This window comes from Rhinopithecus bieti, unplaced genomic scaffold (assembly GCF_001698545.2).
Source record: "Rhinopithecus bieti isolate Rb0 unplaced genomic scaffold, ASM169854v2 scaffold_9656, whole genome shotgun sequence".
Lineage (NCBI taxonomy): Eukaryota > Metazoa > Chordata > Mammalia > Primates > Cercopithecidae > Rhinopithecus > Rhinopithecus bieti.
The window spans coordinates 831,683-853,830 of NW_016806205.1; the positions used below are offsets into that span (position 1 = coordinate 831,683).

Below are 22,148 nucleotides of genomic sequence, written 5' to 3' on the forward strand. Positions count from 1 at the left end.
ACCACAATGGCGGGCATTTAGGCAACTGATGTCACTTCTCTGGGCCTCAGGTTTTTTCAGCTGTTAAATTTTTTTTTTTTTTTTGAGATGGACTTTCACTCTTGCTGCCTAGGCTGGAGTGCAATGGCGATCTTGGCTCACTTGCAACCTCCCCTTCCTGGGTTCAAATGATTCTCCTGCCTCAGCCTCCTGAGTAGCTGGGATTACAGGCGCCACCACCACGCCCAGCTAATTTTTGTATTTTTAGTAGAGACGGGGTTTCACCATGTTGACCAGGCTGGTCTCGAACTCCTGACTTCAGGTAATCTGCCTGCAATCCACCCACCTTGGCCTCCCAAAGTGCTGGGATTACAGGCGTGAGCCACTGCGTCCAGCCTTCAGCTGTTAAAACTAAGAGTTGAGTCAATCCCTTTCTTTAAGTAATTACTAAGGTCTTTTCCATTAATGTACCCTGACCCTGATTTAATTACAGTGAATATGTAACTTGTTTAGGAAGTGGTACTAAAGGATTTTTAAAAATGAGTAGAAAACATCAGAATATTTATAAGGACAAAAAGGAGAAATGGAAGAAAAAGGATAAAGTTTTCCAAACTCAGTCTCCATCTCTATCAAAAAAGCTGTATCTGGAGCCAGGCACGGTGGCTCGTGCCTGTAATTCTAGCACTTTGGAAGGCCGAGGTGGGCGGATTGCCTGAGGTCAGGAGTTCAAGACCATCCTGGCCAACATGGTAAAACCTGTCTCTACTGAAAATACAACATTAGCTGGGCGTGGTGGCGTCCGCCTGTAATCCTAGCTACACAGGAGGCTGAGGCAGGAGAATCGCTTGAACCAAGGAGGCGGAGGTTGCAGTGAGTCAAGATCGTACCACTGCACTCCAGCCTGGGCAAAAAGAGCCAAATTCTGTCTCAAAACAAACAAACAAAATATCTGGAAAAAAAAGTATCTAGAAACTTCTCCACTAGTTAGATATCTTGGCTCAAAATTGTTATTAAGTGCTCAGATGACTTAAATAAACAAACAAAACACAGGGCCCAGTCTATTAAGCAGATGCAGCACGATAAGGAAATAAATTTTATTAGCATCCATGAAATCTCACATTATTAAGCTCTTAGCATCTATCATGATAGCAAAATAAATCAGCTTTTAGCCACACTCTAAAAAGTTTCCAGATTCTTAAACTATCTTGAGCAAAATCTAAATAGTGATACCATTGCTGATGCTTGGACATGTAGAACTGAGGAAAGCAGGAGTTAACATGAAAAGGTTGATATGTTATCACTCTAACTTCAAAAATAAAAAGTAGGTGCAGTTTTACCTTGTCTTTATCATTACAAAGTAAGCAATCAACTAAGGACCCTTCATTAATTTCTCTAGAAAATCCTGATACTGTTCTATTCCATGATTCATAACTGGCTACAAAGTTTACTTAACATGTGTTTCAGGTTATACCACTTTTCTAATCCCTTGGTTACTGTATATACATTTTAGAAGTATCACTGATTGTATTTTCAAGCCCATCAAATGAACAGTTCATCATAGGTTCATTTAGTGAGGTATTAATAAAAGTTATTAATAGAAGCAGGGTTGGGCCAGGCATGGTGGCTGATCTTTATAATCCCAGCACTTTGGGAGACTGAGGCAGGCAGATGGCTTGAGCTCAGGAGTTCAACAGCAGCCTGGACAACATGGCTAAACCCTGTCTCTACAAAAATACAAAAATTAGCCGGGCATGGTGGGGTGTGCCTGTGGTGCCAGTCATTCTGGGGGCTGAGGTGGTATTGCTTGAGTCTGGGAGGTGGAGGATGCAGTGAGCCGACATCAAGCTGCTGCACTCCAACCTGGGTGGCAGAATCAGGCCCCATCTCATATATAAATAAATAAAATTTTTTTTAAAAAAGAAGAGTTATCAGAACTTATTAGCTACATAAGCAGAAAAAATAAAATTAAAATTAAAAAGTTACAAATAAGAAGTTACTAACATCAGTGTCACTAAAATTGGTATACAATCCCCTACTGCTAAATTTGACTGGCTTAAGAAAAAAAGAAGCAGTGGCAACATCTCACTATTGCCTCACTTTATGCAACATGCATGTTGGCAAAGCTAGCTATGAAATACATGTCTACAAAGTGAATCATCTTTTACCCTCAATGAAAATCAGAGCCGCATCCCCTACCTGAAAATCCCAAGTGTTCAGTTGAAAAGTTTTTCATTATAAGGCCTAAGTAAAGCTGCTGGCCAGCTGTGCAGCAGGCAGGCTGGATCTGATATTAAGGCACACCAACCTGCGGAGACTGAAGTCTCCTGGGGTTCTCATTTCCCTCAGAGCACATTAAGAATTTTCCCCCTTCTGGAATTTCCCAGATGTTGAACCAGCCATCAGAACCTCTCACCTGCCCTGGTGTCCACTATGCCCCAACTCTAAATGCATGCTTTCTAAAATTTGACTCCTTTCCTTCTCTTTGTAGGGGAACACGTATATTTAATTGGGCAAGTTGAGCACTTCACAATTTATCACTATGTGCTCCTTTCTAGTTCACGGTGAACAAATCATATAAAAATGCCTTCAGTTTAAAGCAGCAACAACTACAACCACGTGGTTCCCAAGGTTTAAAAAGTTTGTATATTGGGCAAAGACTGTTGAGATGTTTATGCATTTCCTGATTTCAAGAATATTCATGTCCTGGTTACTTAACACATACATTTTAGCTGTTTTTAATTTGAGGGCAAATCCCTTTATATTTCCCAGTCATGAGCAGTTTAATAGTACTATTAATTCATTCAACACTTATTGAACAAATATTATAGATTGCCTACTGTGTGTCAGGCACTGTTCTAAGGTGCTGGAGAGCCAACAATAAACAAAGCAGGCAACCATCCCCATGAGGGAGAGGTGAGTTACACTGCAGGGAGGCAGAAAACAATAAAGACAAATAAGTAACATATATAGTATGTTAGGTGGCAGTAAGTGTTACAGGGAACAATAAAGAAGGAGAGCAAGAAGTACTGAAGGTGGGGTGCAATTTTACATATTTTATAAAATTGTTTTGACAATATCATCAGGAAGTATTTGTCTCAATTTTCACTTCTTTTTAAAAAATTCTGACACATAAACATGAAAATGTGGACAGATAAGTAAGTTCCGCTTTACAGTTGCAGATACCTCTTTTAACAAGTACTGACCATCACCTTAAATTCTACAGGCATGGTAAACTAAAAGCCGGGGAAGGTGAAATAGCCAGATAACAACGTGTGCAGAAACCACACAGCTGCTCTGGTAATTTTCACAGGAACTAGATATAATATAACCATTTGCAAGAGGACATTTCAAAATTATTTACTAAAATCAGTATGTAGTATTTCCTTCTATTTTTTTCATGAGGACACTTACTAATATGCTATCCACCTAATTCATATTGGTAAATGTGACCATAATACTGATGAATTTTAATGTCTTTTAAAAAGTTATGATTGCATACTGCTAAGCTGTTATATTAAAAGAATAAACAGTCTCTTCATAAAAACCTCCAATATGATTCCCACTCACAAGTAAGAACAAGAAGGGAAAATACTGGGGGGAAGGAAGCTAGATTGTAGGGTGAAGGTAATGGTGGGAACAGTAAAGGAATGCTCTAGTTAGGACTCCTGCAGGTCATTGAGTACAACCAATAGAAGTGACATTGAGTCTTGCTAAAAGATCCACCTGAAAGATCATGCTTTGGTGAGCAGTGGTGGCATTATGAATCTTTGAAGGTCAAATGACATATAATCATTTTTCACGTCTAACATTTATTTTCTTAGTTTTGCTAACAGGCATACTTTCTAGCATAATAAATCACTGACTATAGAACATCTGAAAAGGAGAAAAAAAAGAAAACTCTAATAATAGTAAGAAAAAAAGCCCAATGATAGTACCAAAAAATAAAGGGGGCAAAGAAAACTATGGATAAAGCTATTCCAAGAATTGATAAGGCTGGGTGTGGTGGCTCACACCTGTAACCCCAGCACTTTGGGAAGCCAAGGCAGGAGGATCACCTGAGCCCAGGAATTCAAGACCAGCCTGGGCAACATAATAAGACCTTATCTTTATTATAAAATAAATAAATAAGTAAATAAAATAATTGATAGGTGTTGGAGTACAATATGAACTAGGTACCAAAACAGATGCTGCAAGGGAAATACTCAGGGCAGCAGTAATATCATCATAAAGAGCATAGAAAATAAAATATTTTAAAAGTATAATAGGTTGCCATAAACTTATGTGAAAATGAAGACCATTGTCTATAAACTGTTCACAGTTATAGATAAAATTAGAAGAGGTGTCCAGTCATTATGCAACCCTTAATGGCGAACACTTCTTTTGCTTCTCCCATACTGGAGCCTCCTCTCCCTTCCCATTCTTCAGGGACTAGACCTGAGAGAAGAAATCCTAAAAGAGAACTGCAGACTTCACTGCGGGGTTTATGCCAGGCACCTTTTGGTCTGTGGGGTCCTAAAATTCAGCTCCCCCTCACATCTAGAGTCTCAAAATGATCCAGTCCCAGAGTTTGAAATTCTTCAGCCCAGAGTGGGATGTATTTTTCCAATTCATCGGCCAAAAGGAACGGACCTCTTAAAAATTCTCACAAAGGCAAAAAATGGCCCTGGGTACCACAGACTAATGACTGAGATATCTACTGGTGTCATTATAATTGCCATTATATGTGTCATCTGTTTTCATTCCCTTTTCGTTTCCCATCCTTTGCTGTTTCCCTCTACCTATGTCCTAGGCTTGTACAAGTTGTGTTCGGCTCTGGCTGGCAGCACACACAGAGTGCTACTTTGCTAACCTTAATTAATGACATCAGGATATATGTGACTATATATAGCTTACCCACTAACTATGTGCCAACCACTTTGCTAAATGTTTTACAAGTAGGATCTAATTTAATTCTCATAGCAACCTTGTGACATTTTATCTCTATTTCACAAATGCAGAAACGGGCCCTAAAAGGTGAAGTTTCCTGCCCAAGGTCATACAGCTAACAGCCCTCATAGCATAGATTTGAAACCTAGGTATCTGGCTTATCCCAAAGAATAACGTTCTTTTACATTAAGCAATAAATCCTGTGCCTTAAAATCATAAGGACTTGAATTCCAAACCCTAATGCCACCACTTACCAGTTGTGTAATCCGATGAGTTATTCAACCTGAGTTTCCTGGAGAATGAAACAGAGTAACATCACTTCAATAAGTGCTTGGGAGCGTTAAATAAGCTAACATACAAAAACTGTCTAGCACAGTTGTTGTGGGACATTGCAATCAATAGTTACAATATTCAATCCCGCCCTTCCCTCTATTTGATTATCCATTATAGAGGCGGCCTCAAAAAGACAACGGTAAGGATATGCAAAAAGTGCAGACGTCTGATCATTAAGCGCAGCATAAACGGTTGGTCTGCTCGGTCCCAACGGGTTCTGGCCCTGCGCTTCCTCCACAATCCTGGTGTAGGGAACCCAAAACACTAGACAGAAGAAGCTTGAAGCTGGAGGAGAAACGGGAGCTGCTAGACTACTTCTCACAACCTCCTTGTTTACTCTGAAATCAGGAATCACCTCTTCCCACCCCATCTGCCAGCTTCTCGGGTGTTCTGAAGCGCGCACCCCCCGCTCAACTGGGCATTGGCTTCACCACTGACGTGGTGTGGGTACCTTATCCCTCTCCCTGCGTGGTGCTGCAGTGATTTCGGAGCCTGTCACCCTTCTCTGGGCCACAAGCCTGACCCTCTCCGCCCAGGGAAGGAGGGTGGATCCCAGCCTATCACTAGCCCCAGGTGCGCGAGCGCCAGGCCCAGGCGGGGCCTTGCGGCCCAGAGCTGAGCCCCGAGTCCGGGCTCCTCCAGGAGGCGCCGGCGATGCTTGGGCCTCGCCAGGCCGCGACCTAGCTCGGGAGCCCCCCGCGAGACCTGCCGATCCCCGGCTACGGAGCACTTCCAGCACCAAGGCCCGGCGGGACCTGCCGCACGGAGCCTGCGGGCTTGGATTCTCCAGGCCAGGATTTTCCTTTTTCCCCAGGCGGTACGGTTGCTGGGCTGTTGCCTCACCGGCCCAGGAACTGGGAGAGGCCCGCACTCACGTGCGAGTCTTAGAGGTGGAAGTCGAGCGAAGGTGGAGAACAGGCCAGCAGCGTCGGGAGCGCTGCCGGGACCGCAGAGATTCAGGAGAACCTAGGGCCGGACTGGCAGAGCAAGGGGGCGGGACGGGGCGGGGAGCGGGGGGGGCGAGTCCAGTGTGCGCCCCGCCCCGCACAGCCTGCGCGAGGATCCGCCCATCTGCCGGGAGCTGACGCTGGGCTGCAGGTCCGCTCCCTGCCAGTAGGCTGGCGCTTCAAGGCTACTCTGGGGGCCAGTCGCTTACTGAAAAGGCAAAACTGACTTTAAGGTAAGTGGTTTGGTGCACCAAAATAAATTCCTTAAGGATTAAATAATTTAAATATTTGTGAAAATTTATACCATATCTGAACTGAGAAGACTGGGCGCCGTGGCTCACACCTGTAATCCAAACATTTTGGGAGGCAGAGGTGGGAGGATGGCTTGTGCCCAGGAGTTGGAGACCAGCCCAGCCTGGGGCAAAAAAATGAGACCCCCTCCACCGCTACAAAAAGTAAAAAAAAAAATAGCTGGGCATGGAGGCACGCGACTGTGGTCCTAGCTACACGTGAGGCTGAGGCAGGAGGACCACGGGCTCAGGCTGCAGTGCGTCATGTTCGTGCCTCTGCACTCCAGCGTGTGACAGACAGACCCTGTCTCAAAAAAGAAAAAAAAAAAAAAGTTGCTAAGACAAATTATCAACATGAAAATAGCGAAATACATCTTAGCTCTTAACCATGCTTATATGCTTATTTAGGGCATTCTTAATGTGCACACTACCAAGGACATTTTATATCCTTCATTACCTTTAATCCTCATGATTCTGTGATGTATTTGGTGCCAGTATCCCCATTTTACAAATGAAAACTGCATTTGAGTAACATGAGATTTGAAAGCTAAATAATTGGCCTACTTTTCTGAAGTCACAGATTATAAGTAAACTAACCTCAAAGTGCAGGCTGGACTGCTTGCTACTCCATGCTGCCTGCAACTAAACAAAACGCTATGGAAAATATTGATACATGACTGCTTGATAATTTAGAACTTCTTCCCAAGGAAACAGGGACAAAATCAATAAAACACATTAGGAAAAATATTGGTCCCAAACCTGACAGAGTTAGTATCTTAAGTTCATTGATTTTTTATTTTTATTTTTTTGAGATGGAGTTTTGCTCTTGTTGCCCAAACTGGAATGCAATGGCGCAATCTCATCTCACCGCAACCTCCGTCTCCTGGGTTCAAGCGATTCTCCTGCCTCAGCCTCCCAGGTAGCTGGGATTATAGGCACCTGCCACCATGCCCAGCTAATTATGTATTTTTAGTAGAGATGGGGTTCTCCATGTTGGTCAGACTGGTCTTGAACTCCCAACTTCAGGTAATCCACCCATCTCGGCCTCCCAAAGTGCTGTAATTACAGGCATAAGCCACCGCGCCTGGCCTCTTAAGTTCATTTAAATTGATAAGAAAAAAAAAAACACACACTCAATAGAAAATGGGTGAAGGGTTTTATTTTTTTTAATTACAGAAGAAATGGAAAGGGTATCAAATGAAGAAACACAGACATTCCTAAGTAAAACTTTACTCTTAATCCAAAAAATGCAAACTAAACATTTTTATTTTATTTATTTTTAAGAAATGGGGTCTCACTATGTTGCCCAGGCTGGTGTCGAACTCCTGAGTTCAAGTGATCTGCCAGCCTTGGTCTCCCAGAGTGCTGGGATTACGGGTGTGAGCCACTGTACCTGGCCTGCAAATTAAACATTTTTAAAATCATGTCAGTGCCAGTGAGGATTCATTTATTTATTCAGCAAACACATCCTGATTGCCTACTATGTTCATTGTTCTATACTTGTGAGCAAGACAGATAGGAACTTCTATCCTATAGGAAGGTCGAATGATAAGTTAGTTGTTAAAGACAAAATGAGATTTCAGACAGCCAGACATGCCATGATGAAAGTTAAGGCAGGGTGATGTGTTAGAGGGACCTGAGGATAATGTGAGCTTATTTAGACTGGGCATCAGAAAAGAGCTCTCTAAGATGGTATTTGACCTGAGATTTGAAAAATAGGAAGCAGCCAGTTATGCAAATATCTGGGGCACAGGAATGATAGCAGGGGCAAAAAGACAAGAACAAACTGCAAGTGCAGAAACAAGGCCTTTGTTGCTGAAGTGTACTGGGGAGGTACTAGAAGTGTTTTGTTTTACTAAAGGTTTCTGGCTCTATTTTGATTCTGCCTTCATATGTAAATGAACGTTCTCAGGCACCACTAATTGGATTGCAATTTTCAAATTTCCCAGAATATATAGTATCCATACCTAACCTTCAAAACTTTTCTTTCCACTAAAATAGGGAAAGAGTGGAGGCAAGGGGATAGTTTTGTACTTTTAGTATCCAGACAGCAATCTATCATTTAAATACACAGTGCCATAGCTATTCATTGTATTTATTCATTCTCCTTAACTAGAGTCTGAATCCCATTCTACTTTTGTTCTTATTCATTCACCCATTAATTTAACATACGTTGAATTACATACCAAGCCTAACAAGGTTCTAGAAATAAAAGAACACCTGGTGGAGAGTTAAATGCATGTTAAAATGAATGAGATATTCACAAAATATTCTTTCTCCTATGTATTTTGATCCTCATCGTTCTATCTTCACTCTTTCAGTCACATTTTTAATTACCTCATCCTGTCTTATAGCTTTTTTTTTTTTTTTTTTTTGAGACAGGTTCTTGCTGTCTCCCAGGCTGGGACGCAGTGGTGCGAACATGATTCACCACAGCTTCAACCTCTCAGGCTAAAGTGATCCTCCCACCTCAGCCTCCTGAAGTAGCTGGGACCTACAGGCATGAGCCACGGCATCTGGCTGATTTTGTACTTTTGTAGATATGGGGTTTCACCATGTTGCTCAGGCTGGTGTCAAATTCCTCAGCTCAAGAAATCCACTGGCTTCAGTCTCTCAAAGTGCTGGAATTATAGGCATGAGGCACCACGCCCAGCCTTAGTCTCAGAGCTTTGAATTCCATCTGTATTTTCTTTTTTTTTTTTTTTTTTTTTTTTTTTTTTGAGTTGGAGTCTAACTCTGTCACCAGGCTGGAGTGCAGTGGTGTGATCTCGGCTCACTGCAACCTCTGACTCCTGGGTTCAAATGATTCTCCTGCCTCAGCCTCCCAAGTAGCTGGGATTACAGGTGCGTGCTACCACAGCCAGCTACTTTTTGTATTTTCAGTAGAGACAGGTTTTCACAGTGTTAGCCAGGATGGTCTCGATCTCTTGACTTCATGATCCACCTGTCTTGGCCTCCCAAAGTGCTGAAATTACAGGGTGAGCCACCACGCCTGACCTTTTTTTGTATTTTGAGTAGAGACGGGGTTTCACTATGTTGGCCAGGATGGTCTGGATCTTCTCACCTCGTGATCTGCCCGCCTCGGCCTCCCAAAGTGTTGGGATTACAGGCGTGAGCCACCGGGCCTGGCCACTTTTCTTTTTTTCTTTCTTTCTTTTTTTTTTTTAAAGACGGTGTCTCACTCTATTGCCTGGACTGGAGTACAGTGGCGTGATCACCGCTCCCTGCAACCTCGGACACCTGGGCTCAAATGATCCTCCCAGCTCATCCTGCTGGGTAGCTGGGACTACAGCATGTACCACCACATGCAGCAAATTAAAAAACATGAAACAAACAAACAAACAGAAACATTTTTTGTAGAGACAGAGTCCCACTATGTTGCCCAGGCTGGTCTTGAACATCCTGGGCTCAAGCTATTCCCCGGCTTTGGCCTCCTGAAGTGTTGGGATTACAAGTGTGAGCCACTACGCCCAGCCTATATTGTTAAGGTTATTAAACTTCCACACCTTTCCTCTGAAACTCCACACTCAAACTCTCTATGCTTTACTCGGCTGTTGTATTAGTTATCAGTTGCTCTGTAACAGATAACACCAAATTTAGTGGCTTAAAACAGGAACAATCATTTATTATCTGTCATAGCTTCTGTGGTTTAGGAATTTAGAAGTGACTTGGCTGGGTGGTTCTGGCTCATCGTCTCTCTTGATGTGCAGTCAGATTTTGGCCAAGGCTGTAATCATCTGATGGCTTGACAGGGGCTGAAGGAATTATTCAGCCCAAAAGTTCAGTTGTGCCAAGGTTGAGAAACCCTGCTTTAAACCAATGGGACTATACATTTAAAAAATACTAATGTCATGAAAGACCAAGGCTGACAATTTAAAGATTTAAAGAAAGTAGAAACATAACAAATGCAAGATGTTATCAAGATTTGATCTTGAATTTAGAAAAAAAAAATCATTAGCATAAAGGACAGCATTGGGAAGTAAACAAAATTTGTATATTAAATAATAGTATTCTGTCAATTTCAGTTTCCTGAATTTGATAATTACACTGAGACTAAATAAGGGAATGTCTTGTTTCTAAGACTGAAGAGTCATGATATCTGTAATCTACTCTCAAAAGGCCTAACAACAGAAAATACTAGGAATATAATATGCATATTATAGGTAATATATATAAAGAAAGGTAAAGCAAATGTGAGAGAAAGTTAACAATGGCTGAATCTAGCTGAAGAATATATGGGCATTCCTGCAACTTTTCTTAGGATCTAATTTTTTTTTTTTTCCAAAGCAGAAAACTTAATTACAAATTCACTCTAGCAGAGATATCAGAAACTTAATTTCAGTGTTATCATGGTATCCAGTGGCATAAACATTTAGCAATATTGAGGGGGTAGCTACCAGCAGAAATGCGTAAAATAAAAGTGATTCTGTCTTTGGGAAAAAAAGGCTAGGTTTCAGAAATTGGGAAGGAGAGCTATATATTTTTAAAGATAGACTTTAAAGACACAATCCTAAAGAAATACAGCTGATTTAATGGGAACTAGTGGAAGTAGCAATCATATAGTAGAAGGAGCACTAGACTCAAGAGTAGAAAGACATGGATTCCTGTCTTATAACATATCCTTGGTTAGGTTAATACATCTCTTTGAGCTACAGTTTTTTCATTTGTAAACCTGGGATACCAGTTACTTCACAAGGTAGTTTGGAAGATCAATACAATTATGTATTAATTCTCTATACAGTACTAAAAGTACCATAGAAATGCAACCTAATTTTTTAAAACCATGACTCGCCTCCCTTATTACCCATAACATTTTTTGTGAAACCTGTAGTAGGTACTCCATTTGCAGTCTGTGTTTCCACCCACCATCAGGCATCAAGTAGGATCCAAAACCTCTTCATTTTCCCACAAACGAATTCCACTTGAGCAAGAAATTTTATTTCACTCTAGAAAAATAAAATACTTTGCTCGAGTAAGTAAAACATCTTATTGAAGAATTTTAGGGGAGACTAGGTTTTTTAAAATTTTTATTTATTTAATTTTTTTACTACACATGCCCTAGCATTAAAAGGGATCAATATCCTGTCCAGAGGCCTCCTTCCACTAGTTCTTCCCAAAACGCTTTGCATTTTTTGTTCCTCTGCTCTGGACTCTTTCTTGAATCTACCCCCTTAAGTCGCTCAGTCTCTTCCTTTCCCTTCTTCATGTTGGGCAATTTAATTCTTCCAATTATTTATTTCCAAAAAAAGACTCACTAGTGCCAAGATTCAATGACAAATTAATGACAAATTAAAATGACAATTTTTTTTCTTGCATACTTGTATTCTTGGGTTATTTCTGAGCTTTCAGTTCTGTTCTGGCGACCTATCCTTGTGCCCAAACCTCTGAAGAGATGGAGCAGAAACAAGTCAGTGAGCCTGAAGAGAGCGCTCTCACCGCCTCAGTCCGCTAGACGCAGGCGCGGAAGATCCACTAAGTCCCACCCACTCGGAGTATTTCCCTCCCCCTAAGCCCGTGGTCCGGAAACCATGGGGGCGGAAGAGGTGCTGGATAGGAGGCGGGTGGACGCGGTTCTCTCCGGAAGGGCTGTGGCTCCTTTAGCCCCGCCCGCCTGGGTAGTTGCCTGAAGTAGTGCAGGATCAGCCCGCGAGTTGCAGGTCATGACCCTGGCCGCTCGACTGTGGCGCTTTCTGCTATTGCGACGTGGAGCCGCCCCGGGGCCTCGGCTCCCTGCGGGGACTTCGGGCAGCCGTGGACATTGCGGCCGCTGTCGATTCCGTGGCTTTGAGGTACCCCCGCGGTCCTGGCTCCCGCTCCCCACCTCCTACCCAGTGGGTTCCTGCTCTCCCTTAACTTCTTCAGGGTTGGCGGCCCCGCGCTGCCTAAGGTCCTACGGGAATGTGGTGAACCGAGGAAGGAACTCGGGGCCACTGTGCCTGGAGCGCTTGGCCAGGTCCCTTCCATTTTGCAAACCTTCACTATCCTAAGCTGGGGCTGTCAGAGAAGGAGTGGGGTTTGCCCCCACGCGTCCCGGAAGCTGCCTCCTACCTGCCCATCCTGTGCGAAACAGAACAGGACGGGAAAGAACCTTGAGCGCTGTGCAGTGATTCTCACTGTAGGCGATGACAGATACAGCAACAGCGCTTGAGGCTGCAACTTTCAGACTTTGATAAGTGTGGGGTGTGATTTAAAAAATTCTACAACTCAGAAGCAGAGATTTCATCCTGTTTAGGTTTTTGTTTAAAAATGATTATTTCTGAGTTGCCTGTTTTATCTGCATGACGTCAGTGAAGGATGTCGGCATGTTATAGTCTCAGTTCTGGTATTAGACTGCTCGTGGGTCTCTGTTTATTCTTGTCAGGGAATTGGGGAATAGCATTAGTATATAGGACGTATTTCACATGAACTAGGTGTTTCATTATTTTAAACTCAAAATTTTAACTGCTCAGTTAAAATCTTTCAGAATTATTATGGGACTGATGGTGGGGAGGGGTGGTTAAAAGTTAGGCACATTCCCTTTCCTTGGAAGTTTATAACCAAATGGGGAGGTGATAGATAATATAGGCGGAGAGATGGGAGGAGTTCTAAGTATGAAACTAGTTAGCCTTAAGTTTTCAAATTAGAACAATGAGTTTTAAGTCCCATTTTAGACCTGGCCCCTTGGATTAGCCTGTGATCCCAGCACTTTGGGAAGCCGAGGCGGAAGGATTGCTTGAGTCCAGAGGTTTGAAACCAACCTGGGCAACACAGTGAGACCCTGTCTCTACAAAAAAATTTACAAGTTAGCCATGTACATTTTTTATATGTAGTAATTACTATATTACTTGTCTGTAAGATTACTATATTATTCTTGTCTGTGTTCTTAATCTTGTCTGTAAGATTCATTTTTATTATGTGTTGGTGTCTCATATTTTACTTCATGCAATTTGCAATATTCATGCATTTGCAAATAAGTTGTAGCTCTTCCTTTCCAGCAGGAGTGTGATTTTTAGATGAGCTACGACTCCAGGCGATATCTTTTTCTTAATAAGATACACTTTGAGATAGTTTTACTACAGATTTTGATGAAGTAATTTTTAAGCTTCCAATATCGTGATCGATTGCTTTGGGGATGGGAGAAGATTAATGTAATTTTTGCTTGGGGTAGCAGTACCTTCAAATTTTCAAAGTTTGTAACTCTTAACGTAATTGTTTCCATAGGTAATGGGAAACCCAGGAACTTTCAAAAGAGGCCTTTTACTCTCAGCTTTGTCTTATTTGGGTTTTGAAACTTACCAGGTTATCTCTCAGGCTGCTGTGGTTCATGCCGCAGCCAAAGGTAAGCATAAATTAGATATATGGAACATTTAGAGTTTTTTTTTGTGTGTGTACATTCATAATTTTTATTTTAAAACAAATAATCAGGGTAACATTAATAATAGAAAATCCATATGGAAATATTCACTATCTACTCAGTGAGAAATGGGAAAACAACTTCCCTGTCTAACTGCCAACCTACTGTTTGAGGAGCCAGAAGTTGACGTGAAGTTGGAAGAAGGTCACCTTTTCCAGCTAAACCCCACTCCATAGCTATGTGCATTTTTATTTGAAATCTCCATGACCAGCGGAAACAGTTGAAAACTGAGAACTAAAATACTGTTTTTGGCAAGGGTTTGGCTAAAGGGTCTGAGATGTGTTAGCACCAAGAAGGGAAAGAGAAATTGAGCAACATATGAAAAAGGGGCAGTAGGAGCAAACACTGAAAAAAATAAGTCAACCATAACCTATTTCCATCCAGAGCAAAGGGACAGTGCACATATATTCATCCTCTCAAGTGTGGGCTACACTGTACATTGACTCTTACTATTTCAAACATGATCTATTGGAAAGATTCAGGCCCCCTAAGGGCACTTGGCATAGGACCACAGTGACAAGGTAACAGACATAGACAAGCATGGCATGACCCTAAAGGCAACAACACACCTTTAAATAATAAGTGTTCAGAAAAAAATCCCAGAGCTGAGGTTACAAATTCCAAGTTAGCTATAAACATTCTTTGGGGAATTCCTTTAAAGATATGAGTTGAAATAAAACAGAAAACACCTAAAATCTCCTAAAGAACAAAATGAAGAAATGAATCTCTACCAAGAACCGATTATTTTAGGTTTCTCATTTGGATGGCTCTCCCACCAGATAGGTGGTGGAATTACTTCAAAAGTAATGAGTCTACTATAAGGAGAGGCTGTTTGGTCCAGTGAGGGGGAACACGCTTTCTAGAAATAACTTTCCCTTCCCTCACCTGCATTCAAAATTAGAACCCATCAGCCACCATTAACTACAAGGCCCATGTTAGTTAATAATCCTAGATTTCAAGTACTACTACATGTAAACTATTATCTTAAAGAAAAAAGTTCCAAAGGAAATCAGTAACTATTATATAGTTATATTCTTTTATGAGACATTAAACTTAAGAGTTTCCATCTGCAGGACAGAAATTGTTAAAAGAGGTAACATGCAGATCTCAGGCACCACATAATACATCCTCCAATAATGAACTGCGTTTCTCCCTAAATTCTTTGTATTGCATGCTAACCTCTCCAGCATGAAATCTTCTACTCTGTAACCTCTCTTTAAACACCTCCCTCTAATCTCAATTTCCTTCTGTTTTTATTATTTGGCAAAATTACACTTAAAAAAATAAACATTTCAACCATGGCACATGTATACCTATGTAACCTGCATATTCTGCACCTGTATCCTAGAACTAAAAAAATTATGTAATTAAACCAGAGGGTAAAATAAATAAAACTCAAGTTAATTTGCCATGTAGAACTATATGGAAGTGAGGAAGGTGCTCTTACATAAAGCCCCTGTGCCTTCCACAGTCATGTGTGTATCTTCTTCCTAATAAGTCTGAGGTTGGGGGAACTGCGCCTTACTTTTCCTCTCCTGTATCCCCTAGTGCGGCAATATTAGAACCCAAGGAAGGAAAAGCTGGCCGAGTTGTCATATGCCAAGCGGCCAATGCCTCCTGAAATGAAGGTAGGTTCACGTGGTCTCTCTTAAGCAGAAGAGAATGTCTAGGAAATAAAATATTTAAAAAACCATTTCAAATCCAACAAACCCCAGCCTTGAGGTGTGCATGGAATGCATGGGATAAGAAAATAATCAGTAGCAGCATTCAGAAGCAGTCCTGGGTTCATCCTGATGACGTGTCTCCTTCGTTCAGGGAGAGGTGGCTTTCCCATGCTGGGAGGGATGTGGAAGGAGGCATGACTTAGACATTGGTGGTGGTCTCCTTAGCAATCTGGGTGCTGTTCATCTCCATGATGCCGTCCTTCCCAGATCTATTTGCACCATGTGCCTGCCCTTCAAAGGCCATGTGATATCCTCAAAAGTCCTGCCACCGGTCTCAGGGACTTGAAAGAAGGTAAAGGTCAGGAAGGTGATGAGGAAGCCGATGAAGATGATAAAAACATAGGCTCCTAAACAGTAAGCAGCAGAGGGGAAGAGCAGTCCGACTAGGAAGTTGGAGGTACAGTTGGAACAGCTGACCATTGCCATTGCAGCTGGGCGGGGGCCCTGGCTGAAGAGTTTGGCCACAATAAACCAGGGAATGGGACCTGGTCCAATTTCAAAGGCCACAAAGACCAAGATAGCCCTGATAAAGACAAAGCTCATCCCATTATACTCATCCTTTAATAACAAACAGTCATGAGCATGGAACAAAAAGCCATCCCTCCAAGACCTATCATATGCAGAGTCCTTCTTCCTGCCCTTTCCAGCAGAAATAGGGAAACTACAGTGAAGGTAGTATGAAACACACCTAGATGGTCTCTTGAACACCTGCATCCTTGAAGATTCCTGTTGAGTAATAGAACACAGCATTGATTCCAGAGAGCTGCCGAGAGAGCTGGAGCACAATTGAAATGATGATTGGGTCTCGGTAGCTGGATACTCTAAAGAGCTCCAGCACGGTTACTTGCTTTTCTTGTGACATCTTTGCACTCTCATCTTGCATCTCCTGGATGTCTTGGGATACATCCTGGGTGCTCCACAATCGCTGGAGGATCTGCTTAGCATTCTCTTTTCTGTTAATGAGCAAAAACCTGGGACTTTCAGGGCAAAATGGAAGGGCTGTACTTTGTAGGATAGCAGGAGGGATGGGAAAGCCCAATAGCACCAGCCATAGCTCTTCAGACCCAAGGATGAATTCCAGACCAAAGATTTGGGCCACTAGAATTCCGACAACGATGCCCAGCTGGTTGAGAGTGCCAAAGGTACCCTGCAGGCAATAGGTGAGATCTCTCCAATGTACATTGGTACAAAACCTTTGCACGGTCCGCAGAAGAGGCCAATAACCAAGCAGCCCAGGATCAGCATTTCAACCAACTCAGCTACTTTACACAATCCCATAAGGCAGCCACCGGAGACACCCGACAGGTTGACGATAAGCATTGAATTGCACCTGTGAAAGTGGTTGACAAAGAGTCAAATGGAAAAGAAGCCAGTCATACCAACAATGGAGAATATGGCCACAGACAAGGACCAGAGGGACATGAGCAATGTCTTGGAGGGGTATTTGCCTGGTCCCTCAAAGTGTTATTGATAAATTCCTTTATGATCATCTCAGGAGCATTGATGACCCCAGTGTTATAGCCAAATTGGAAAGAGCCGATTGTAACAACTGTGATGGCGAAGATCAGAGCTCGGATGACCTTCTGTGTGCCCATGGCCCTAATCTAATTCTTTTCAAGTCTTCAAGAAAGATCTAGGAGTGTGTCATAGGTGGGAATTGAACAGTGAGAACGACTTGGACACAGGAAGGGGAACACCACACACTGGGGCCTGTTGTGGGATGGGGGGAGTGGGGAGGGATGGTATTAGGAGATATACCTAATGTAAATGACGAGTCAGTGGATGCAGCACACCAACGTGGCTCATGTATACATACGTAACAAACCTGCACGTTGTGCACATGTACCCTAGAACTTAAAGTATAATAATAAAATTAAAAAAAAAAAGATCTAGGAGTGGGATTGCAGAGACACCTTTTTCAGGCCAACAAAACCTTCAAATTGTCCTCAGCAACAGGTTTTCTCCAGGTCCTCAGGAATGCTCTAAACTCTCACCATTACAGCATCTCTCAAGTTATTTTTGCTTGTTATTTTGTTAATAGCTTAGTTTTTTTTTTTTTTTTTTTTTTAGAGGGGTTTTCTTTTGTTCCCCGGGTGGGGGGGAGTGTTTGGATCTCGGCTCATTGCAACCTCTGCCTTCCAGGTTCAAGCCATTCTCCTGCCTCAGCCTCCTGAGTAGCTGGGATTATAGGTGCGCATCACCACAGCTGGCTAATTTTTGTATTTTTAGTAGAGACAGGGTTTTACCATGTTGGTCAGGCTGGTCTCAAACTCCTGACCTTGCGATCTGGCCACCTTGGCCTCCCAAAGTGCTGGGATTACAGGCGTGAGCCACCGTGCCTGGCCTAGCTTAGTTATTTTTATATAGATAATGAAACTAATATTGCTATGGTCTAGATTATTTTTTCCCTTTCTCTACTTGTCAGTCTAATACCGTATATATATTTTTTTCCTAGAAATTAGAGCTGCCTCAGTGATGCTTTATTAATAGTTTATATTTTTGTAGAGCCCTTTACCTAAGAATTCAGAATATTCTTTTACATTTTAAAGGGTTGAGTTTGAAGAGTTGGGGGGAAGAAAAGAACATGCTACAGAGACTATGTATGGCTCACAAAGCCTGAAATATTTTGCTCTCTGGATCTTTGCAGGAAAAGTTTGCTAATCCCTGCTTTATAATGACAAAATGAAACCAATCCCAGGGTGTTATATTCTTCTTGATACGGTTAACAAAAGGCCCAAGTACTTTGAGATAGATAGATTTTTATTTACAAACAGAATGCTGCTTGGTAAGTAACAGGTTGAAAGTGAAAAAAAGAAAAAATCCATCAAATTTTTTATTGGCATAATATAGATAAGTAAACATATATTAAAACTTGACTGGGCGTGGCAGCTCATGCTTGTAATCCCAGCACTTTGGGAGGCTGAGGTGGGGGGATCACTTGAGCCCAGGAGTTTAAGACCAGTGTAGGCAACAAAGTGAGACCCCCATCTCTACAAAAATTCAAACAATTAGCTGGGTGTGTGGTGCGTGCTTGTCCCAGCTACACAGGAGGCTGAGGCAGGAGGATCACTTGAGTCCAGGAGGTCAAGGCTGCAGTAAACCGTGATCTCACCACTGTACTCCAACCTGGACAATGGAGCAAGACCCTGTCTTAAAAAAAAAAAAAAAAAGACTTGCCAGTTTAAAAAAATTAGTTGAACCAATTGTGAACCAAAATTTTGGTATATTACAGCAATATCATATGAAAGAATTAATGGGTTAAGTTTTTTTGTTTTTTACAATTCTCACTTTTTAATTAGAAAGGAGAAGGTGATTGGGGAAAGAAGCAGAGACTCAAGAGACTTGATTTTGAATAGATGGTCTTATTCAACTTCTGATAGAATTTGAGAATGTGATCTAAAGGTTGATAGTTATCTATTGATTTCATTTATCTATGATTATCTTCTTAAAAAAGCAGATAATTGAGAAACCCTGCACGGTTTTTTTTGTTTTGTTTTGTTTTTTAATGTATTTATGAAGAAGGACTTGGTTTTGTTACTGGCTGAATGATATATTTTGGCAAATACTTAATTCATCTTTTAAAGCAACCTAGACTTTAGTTCTCACAGCAGCCTTATAAAATAGGACAAGTCTTATTATCTTATCACATTAAAATAATTTTTGAAAAGCTCACAGAGTTAAACTTCTTGAAAGTCAAAATGTTAGAGTGGATATTAGAACTTTTTTATTTTGAGTCAGGGTCTCACTCTGATGCTTAGGCCACAGTGGCATGATCACAACTCACTGCAGCCTCAACTTCCCCAGGCCCAGGAGGTTCTCCCACCTCAGCCTCAGGAGTAGCTGAGACTACAGATGCACACCACCATGCTTGCCTAATTTTTGTATTTTCTGTAGAGACGAGGTTTCACCATGTTGTCTGTTTGTTATGGTCGGCTTTATTGAAGATCAGATAGTTGTAGATGTGCAGCTTTGTTTCTGAGTTCTCTAACCTGTTCCATGGCCTATGTGTCAGTTTTTGTACCAGTATCATGCTATTTGGGTCACTGTAGCCTTGTAGTATAGTTTGAAGTCAGGTAGTGTGATGCCTACAGTTTTGTTATTTTTGCCTAGGTTTGCCTTGGCTATTTGGACTCTTTTTTGTTTCCTTACAGATTTTAGGATAGTTTTTTGTAATTCTGTGAAAGATGATGTTGGTAGTTTGATAGGAATAACAAATAGGAATCTGTAAATTGCTTTGGGTGGTAAGACCGTTTTATCAATATTGATTCTTCCTGCCCATGAGCTTGGAATGTTTTTCCATTTGTTTGTGTCATCTCTGATTTCCTTTTCATTGTGGTAAAGATCTAACTGTATTCCTAAGTATTTTATTATTTTTGTTGCTGTTATGAATGGGGTTGCATTTTTTATTTGGCTCTTAGCTTGGATGTTACTGGTGTATAGAAATGTCCTAATTTTCATACATTGATTTTGTAACCTGAAAGTTTACTGAAGCTGTTTATCAGTTCCAAGAGCCTTTGAGTAAAGACTGTTTTTGGAGTTTTCTAGGTAAAGAATCATATCATCTCTAAGGAGATATGGTTTGAGTTCCTTTCTTTCTATTTGGATGCCTTTCATTTCTTTCTCTTGCCTGATGGCTTTGGCTAGGACTTCCAGTATTATATTTAAAAGGAGTAGTAAGAGCGGGCATCCTTGTCTTGTTCCATTTTTCAAGGAGAATGCTTCTAGCTTTTGCACATTCAGTATGATGTTGGCTGTGGGTTTGTCATAGATGGCTCTTATTATTTTGAGGTGTGCTCCTTCAGTGCTTAGTTTGTTGATGTTTTTTAACGTAAAGTGACGTTGAATTTTATCAAAAGCCTTTTCTGTGTCTTTTGAGATGATCATGTGGTTTTTCTTTTTAGTTATGTTTATGTGATGAATCCCATTTATTGATCTGCATGTTGAACCAACCTTGCATCTCAAGAATAAAGCCTACTTGATTGTGGTATATTATCTTTTCAATGTGCTGCTGGATTCAGTTTGCAAATACTAATTTAACTATTTTTATGCCTATGTTCTTTTTTCTTTCTCTTTTTATTAAGATGGGGTCTCACTCTGTCACCCATACTGGAGTGCAGTGGTGCAATCTTGGCTTACTGCAACCTCCACCTCCCAGGCAGGCTCAAGTGATCCTCCCACCTCCACCTCCTGAGTAGCTGGGGCTACAGGTGCATACCACTACGTCTGGGTAATTTTTTGTATTTTTTTTGTAGAGTTGGGGTTTCTCCATGTTGCCCAGGGTGGTCTTAAACTCCTGAGCTCAAGCAATCCGTCCACCTCAGCTTCCCAAAGTGCTGGGATTACAGACATGAGCCACCATGCCCAGCCCATCTGCCTTCACCCGAGTTAATGACTTGAAGTTTTCCTTTTCCATTGTGTCTCTGATAGGTTTTGGTATCAGAATGATGCTGGCCTCATGGAATGAGTATGCAAGAGTCCCTTCTCCAATTTTTTGCAATAGTTTCAACAGGATTGGTACCAGCCCTTATTTGTGCATTAGGTTGAATTTGGGTATGACTCCATCTAGTCCAGGGCTTTTTCTGGTTGGTAGGTGTCAGGCCTCTGAGCCCAAGCCAAGCCATCGCATCCCCTGTGACTTGCGCGTATATGCCCAGATGGCCTGAAGTAACTGAAGAATCACAAAAGAAGTGCAAATGCCCTGCCTCACCTTAACCGATGACATTCCACCACAAAAGAAGTGAAAATGACCGGTCCTTGCCTTAGGCGATGATATTATCTTGTGAAATTCCTTTTCCTGGCTCATCTTGGCTCAAAAGCTCCCCACTGAGCACCTTGTGACCCCACTCCTGCCCGCCAGAGAACAACCCCTCTTTGACTGTAATTTTCCTTTACCTACCCAAATCCTATAAAACGGCCCCACCCTTATCTCCCTTCGCTGACTCTCTTTTCGGACTCAGCCCGCCTGCACCCAGGTGAAATAAACAGCCATGTTGCTCACATAAAGCCTGTTTGGTGGTCTCTCCACATGGACGCGCATGACAGTAGGTTTTTGTTTTTGTTTTTTTACTACTGATTCAATTTTGGAACTTGTTATTGGACTGTTATAAGGATTTCAATTTCTTCCTAGTTCAGTCTTGGGATGTTTCTAGGAATGTATCCATTTCTTCTGTGTTTTCTAGTTTGTATGCACAGAGGTGTTTGCAATAGTCTCTGAGGGTTTTGTTTTGTTTTGTTTTGAGATGGAGTTTCACTCTTACTGCCCAGGCTGGAGTACAATGGCGCGATCTCGGCTCACTGCAGCCTCCACCTCCCGGGTTCAAGTGACTCTCCTGCCTCAACCTCCCAAGTAGCTGGGATTACAGGCATGTGCCACCACGCCCGGCTAATTTTTTGTATTTTCAGTAGAGACGGGGTTTCTCCATGTTGTCACACTGTCTCAAACTCCCGACTTCAGGTGATCTGCCTGCCTCAGCCTCCCAAAGTGCTGGGATTACAGGCGTGAGCCACTGCACCTGGCCTGGTTTTTGTATTTCTCTGGGATTGCTGTTAATATTCC

General features: G+C 41.9%; 2 protein-coding genes and 1 pseudogene across 4 annotated transcripts in view; 1 reads left to right on the top strand and 2 right to left on the bottom strand.

Moving 5' to 3' along the window:
- The window catches only part of CPNE3 (copine 3), a 49,418-nt gene extending 43,195 nt beyond the window's left edge, over positions 1-6,223 (bottom strand). The window contains exons 1-2 of one of the 3 annotated variants that reach the window (XM_017875194.1): positions 6,114-6,223; positions 5,160-5,197 (exon numbers count right to left, since the gene is read on the bottom strand). The gene's annotated coding sequence lies outside the window, so the exon portion shown is untranslated. Of the gene's footprint in view, positions 1-5,159; positions 5,198-5,689; positions 5,817-6,081 lie in introns of those variants that run through there. The other 2 variants (XM_017875195.1, XM_017875196.1) reach the window with 2 other exon arrangements.
- Positions 6,224-11,993: 5,770 nt separating this feature from the next.
- Positions 11,994-22,148, top strand: part of RMDN1 (regulator of microtubule dynamics 1) — a 38,951-nt gene continuing 28,796 nt past the window's right edge. Inside the window, exons 1-2 of the mRNA XM_017875197.1 lie at positions 11,994-12,264; positions 13,676-13,793. Coding sequence (XP_017730686.1) covers positions 12,136-12,264; positions 13,676-13,793 — 247 coding nt within the window. The 5' untranslated portion in view covers positions 11,994-12,135. The remainder of the gene's footprint in view (positions 12,265-13,675; positions 13,794-22,148) is intronic.
- LOC108531639 (solute carrier family 2, facilitated glucose transporter member 3 pseudogene) lies at positions 15,515-17,258 on the bottom strand (annotated as a pseudogene).